General features: G+C 40.0%; 1 protein-coding gene across 1 annotated transcript in view; it reads left to right on the top strand.

Moving 5' to 3' along the window:
• Positions 1-4,842, top strand: part of LOC119418762 (gamma-aminobutyric acid receptor subunit rho-1) — a 68,367-nt gene that overhangs the window by 60,609 nt on the left and 2,916 nt on the right. Inside the window, exon 6 of the mRNA XM_037686098.1 lies at positions 1,625-1,707. Within this exon, the coding sequence (XP_037542026.1) occupies positions 1,625-1,707 (83 nt within the window). The remainder of the gene's footprint in view (positions 1-1,624; positions 1,708-4,842) is intronic.

Here is a 4,842-nt window from a genome sequence, read left to right as displayed (position 1 = left end):
TTCCGTATGTTGAGGGAGTATCAGAGAAACTGAGACGTTTATTTTCTAAACATAACGTCCCAGTGGCTTTTAAACCCCAAAATACGTTACGGCAAAGACTGGTTCATCCCAAAGATCCAGTCCCCCGGCACAGAGTAATATTGTGTATGCTGTTCAGTGTGCTAATGATCCATTGTTAGGCTGATGGTCCTTCTTGAGCATGTGAGCAGCTGGTTTTGGTTGTCAGCAGCAAACTGGTTGATCCACTCTGAGAAGGTGCTATTTAAGAGACTGAGCTGAAAACAGCACCTCAGACTGAGGAAGTCTCTTGGATGAGAGACGAAACGTTTCTAGATTTTTTTTTTTTTTTTGAATGTCCAGAGGACCAGATTGAACTTTTTTGGATTTTTCTACCTGGATTATTGAGCATGCATCAGGATACCTAGTTTTTAAGTTTGAACATTTTTTTTACCCATGAAATGTCAAGCAGAACATCCCAGAGATGAAGTAGATCCAAGTAGAACCTGTCTAACCTCAGGTTGTAATGTTTTCAATATATTCATAGATAAACATACATATAAATTAAATGACTAGAGAAATGTCATTTCCTGTGAAGAAGCAGTGTGAATGTTTGTTGGTGAATGATTTTTGCTGAAAGCTGCTCAAGAAGTTGAAGCCAGATTGAAAAGGTTTTATCGTTGAACTGTTAATGGTGAATTTGAACAGCTGACATTTGCTGAAAGCAGCAAAATAAAAGTGAACAACAGCCAAAAACAAAACAAAACAAAAAAGACAAAAACAGCAGTAATGAAAAAGGCAGAGGGGGGCTGAATTAATTTTAAAAAAAGAAAGAAAAGAAAAATCTGAAATATTGTAAGCAAAAAAGAAACTTTAATGATCAGAAAAAAGTAGCTGAAAAGTTGACAATAGCAAAAAAAAATAAAAATGCATGAAGGGAGCACAAAAAGTTGAAATTAGCACAAAAGGTGAAAATTAGCAACAAAAAAATAGCAGAAAAACAGCTAAAATGGCAGAAAGAAGCTGAAATAGCTGAAGCTGATATTAGCACACAGATGCCGAAAAAGCTAAATCAGAACAAAAGCTGAAAGTAAAGGTTGTAAACAGCACAAATGGCTTGAATGATGTGGAGAGAGCTCCATTCATTTTGAATTAGAAAGACATGGCTGAAAAAGCTGAAAATTTCAAAAAGTTTAAGTCACAGGAGGAATGTCCTGAATGAGCTGAACGTTTTGATACATGAATAAAATTACAGAACAAGTTACATGCTGAAAAATGTGGGGAAGAAAAATTTATCTCAGTGGTAGAATGGTTTATAAACATTCACACAATCAAGGATGCTTCTGGGAAAGCTGCTTTGTCTTGTGGATAAGAGCCATTCCTCAGTCACATCATGTTAAGTAAATTAACCCTGGTGGGTTCTGAACAATGTGAAGCTGCCCACAGCTGTCACCTCCTGTCTGCTGGGGGAGCAGCACCAGTCAGGGATGATCACAGGCACTGAACCCTCATTAAAAAAAGCTGAAACTCATCGGACAGAACTTGGAGACATCCAAACCATTCCCATCATGACACTAAGTTCCCCTCCCCCCATTTTAAATATTTGATATATTTGTTTTGTCTGCAGAGTCACCGTCACAGCAATGTGCAACATGGACCTGAGTCGATTTCCTCTGGATACTCAAACATGCTCATTGGAGATAGAGAGCTGTGAGTGGTCACGCAGCTCATGTGTGCACAAACTCCACTTTTAGAAAGTTTCATGAAAAGTAGATAAAATTACTTTTTTTTTCTTTTGAATCTTTATTTAATAGATAAACGTGTAAAGGAAATCATTTTCAGTGGGTTTTTTTTTTTGTTTTGTTTAAGAAAATAATTATTTTCATGAAAGTAAAATATTTAAAGAGCTAAGTAAAAAGGTTAAAGAACACGAATGGTGGTGGCAGGGTATCCATGATGGGTGACTCTCGCACACTGATGCAGTTTAAGAATATGAGGCAGAGAGGATCCAACAGGTCTCATGCCTTGGCTACAACCTCAAGTCAGTCACTGTGCTACTACTACGTTCAGTATTACTGCTCTATAATCTGTGCAGATGTGATGCCATTGGCGTCAGAAACATTTGTAATGTGGGGGACATACACACATTGGTGGGTGGGGCGGGGTGGGGGGTGGGGGGTCCTCCCCCGGAAAATTTCGAATAAACTAGATGCCATTTTCTGCATTCTGCTGTGTTTTAACTGGTTGTTAAACATCTACATTTACCTACATAAGTAAATACTTGATTCAATAACTATTTTAGAGAGCATGGCACATAAAGTAGTCTGACCAACAGCCCTCCTTGTGTGAATAGAGCACGTTCTGTTTCTCTCACACATCCTAACACCCCCACACCCTGGTCGACAACTGCAGGCACTAACGTAGCACTAAGTTAGCAAGCAACACAGAGGTGTTTCCCCCTGTGAGCGCCCTGCCAAGCCAAGTGACCGAGGAGAAACCATAGAAGAAACACTGCATGTGATGTGGTGAGTTGTTGTAGGTAACCAGCAAAACCTGGAGTGGACTTTTAGTGGTTTGAGTATTCTCCTGTTAATCAAGTGGAATGGATTTGTTCACAAAGAAATAGAAAGAGCGCCGAATGAACTAACATTTCATGGTAAATGTCGAGGGGACCAAATGAGTATTTTTTTAAATATGAGGGGGACATGTTCCCTTCACATTTAATTATTGCAACACCTATGTTTGACACACATGATGGTGGCATTATACATGGCAGTAACTTCATCCTGATGCGTTCTGGGAAAGGCCTGACAGGGCGGGGTCTGGAGCATGGTGCAATTGTAGGTGTTCATGATAGGAATGTTGTTGTAGTGCATTATGGACATAATGAACAAGTAAGTAAGTAAGTAAAGTTCATTTATAGAGCGCTTATCACAGACATAAAATAACAAAATGCTGTACAATAAAATCAGCGCTAAAATTAACAAAGAGTAAAACAAACATAAGAAGCACAATAAAATCATGACATAAAAACCTGGGAGAATAAAAGTGTTTTCAGTTACTTTTTAAAAACCTCAACAGTCAGCAAAATGAAGCTGCAGGGGCAAACTGTTCCAAAGCCTGGGGACCACTGACTGAAAGGCCCTGTCCCCTTTAGTTTTCAGCTGCGTACATGAAACATCCAAGAGATTCAGTATCTAGGAACGAAGGCAACGAGCAGCAGAGTATTTGGTTAAAAGCTGGCAAAGATACACAGGAGCCTGGCCATTTAAAGCTCTGTACGTCAGTACAAGAACTTTGAAATCAATTATTCTGATGCATGCTCAATAATTCAGGTAGAAAAAAAAAGCTAAGTCTGGTCCTCTGGACCTCTGAAACAGATTGTAAACTTGACTGGGAGCCAGTGTAGTGAACATAGAACCAGAGTGATGTGACAATATTTACTGGATTTGGTGAGAAGTCTGGCAGCTGCGTCCCTATTGCTTGTAGACGTGAAACAGAAGACTTGTCCAGGCAGGTAAAAAGAGCATTACAGTAGTCCAGAGGTGAAGAAAAGCATGAATAATTGTCTCTAGGTTAACTCTGGGGACCATAGGTCGTATTTTAGAAATATTTTTTAAATGAAAGAAACAAGAACACAAAATAAACCTAATGTGTAACTCAAAGCCTAATGATGAGTCAAATGTGACTCCTAGATTTTTTAATTTTGATTTGGCTACTGGGCAAAAATAGGCAATTTTCTGATTGATTTTTGGATGAAGGTGACTGGGGGCAGTTATCACAGGTTCAGTCTTACTGGTGTTTAAAACCAAGAAGCTACTGACGAGCCAGTCACTGATACGGGACAAACACTGGACAAGGATGGCCAACTTGTCCAGCTGGTGTGGTCTAAATGAAAAATACAATTGAATGTCATCAGCATAAATGTGATAGGAAATATCAGAAAAGGATTGATTAATGCCGGCAAGTGGGATAATATAAAAGGAAAACAAAAGTGGGTCCAGAACTGAGCCTTGTGGCACCCCACAAGTTAAGGGGGCATAGTCAGAGGAGAACCTGTCCACCTTGATGCAGAAAGTTCTGTGAGATAGGTATGAAGTGAGCCAGTCCAAAGCTGAGCCAGAATTACCAGCCAGAACCTTCAGCCTGTTTAATAAAGTGAGTGGTCAACGGTATCAAAGGCAACACTAAGATCTAACAGGACCAACAATTGTCTCAGAGACATAAAATAGGAGGGAAAATCTTATTTGATACCATAGCAGTGTCATGATTAACTTCTTATTTCAATCTAAAAAAGTTGAATCTGGTCCTCTGGACATTCAAAAAACAAAACAAAGCAAAACAAAAAAAATGTAGAAACGTTTCATCTTCCATCCGAAATACTTCCTCCGTCTGAGGTGCTGTATTCAGCTCAGTCTTATAAATAACACCTTCTCAGAGTGGATCAACCAGTTTGCTGCTGACAACCAAAACCAGCTGCTCACATGGTCAAGAAGGACCATCAGCCTAACAATGGATCATTAGCACACTGATGGCTATTTACTATTCATAGGGGGCCGAGTGATACTAGCAATACCAGCATTGTAAGAGGGGGACAGTTGAACCCGGAGACCTCCACCCCTGTTTAATGATGGACGATTTCTTTTCACAAAGATGGCCTCCTTTACTCCTCTCTCAAACCATGGTTCCTCTCTATCCAGGATGTGAACATCTTCATCCCTGAAAGAGTGACCGCTGGCCTGGAGATGAGTGTAGACTTCAGAGTCCTGGCCTGATGTTGTTGCTCTTCTGTGCTGGGCCATCCTTTTGGCCAGTGGCTGTTTAGTTTCCCCGATGTAAGACTGA

This window comes from Nematolebias whitei, chromosome 12, assembly GCF_014905685.2.
Source record: "Nematolebias whitei isolate Nwh7 chromosome 12, NemWhi1, whole genome shotgun sequence".
NCBI lineage: Eukaryota > Metazoa > Chordata > Actinopteri > Cyprinodontiformes > Rivulidae > Nematolebias > Nematolebias whitei.
This window is presented reverse-complemented; position numbering and strand designations above follow the sequence as displayed.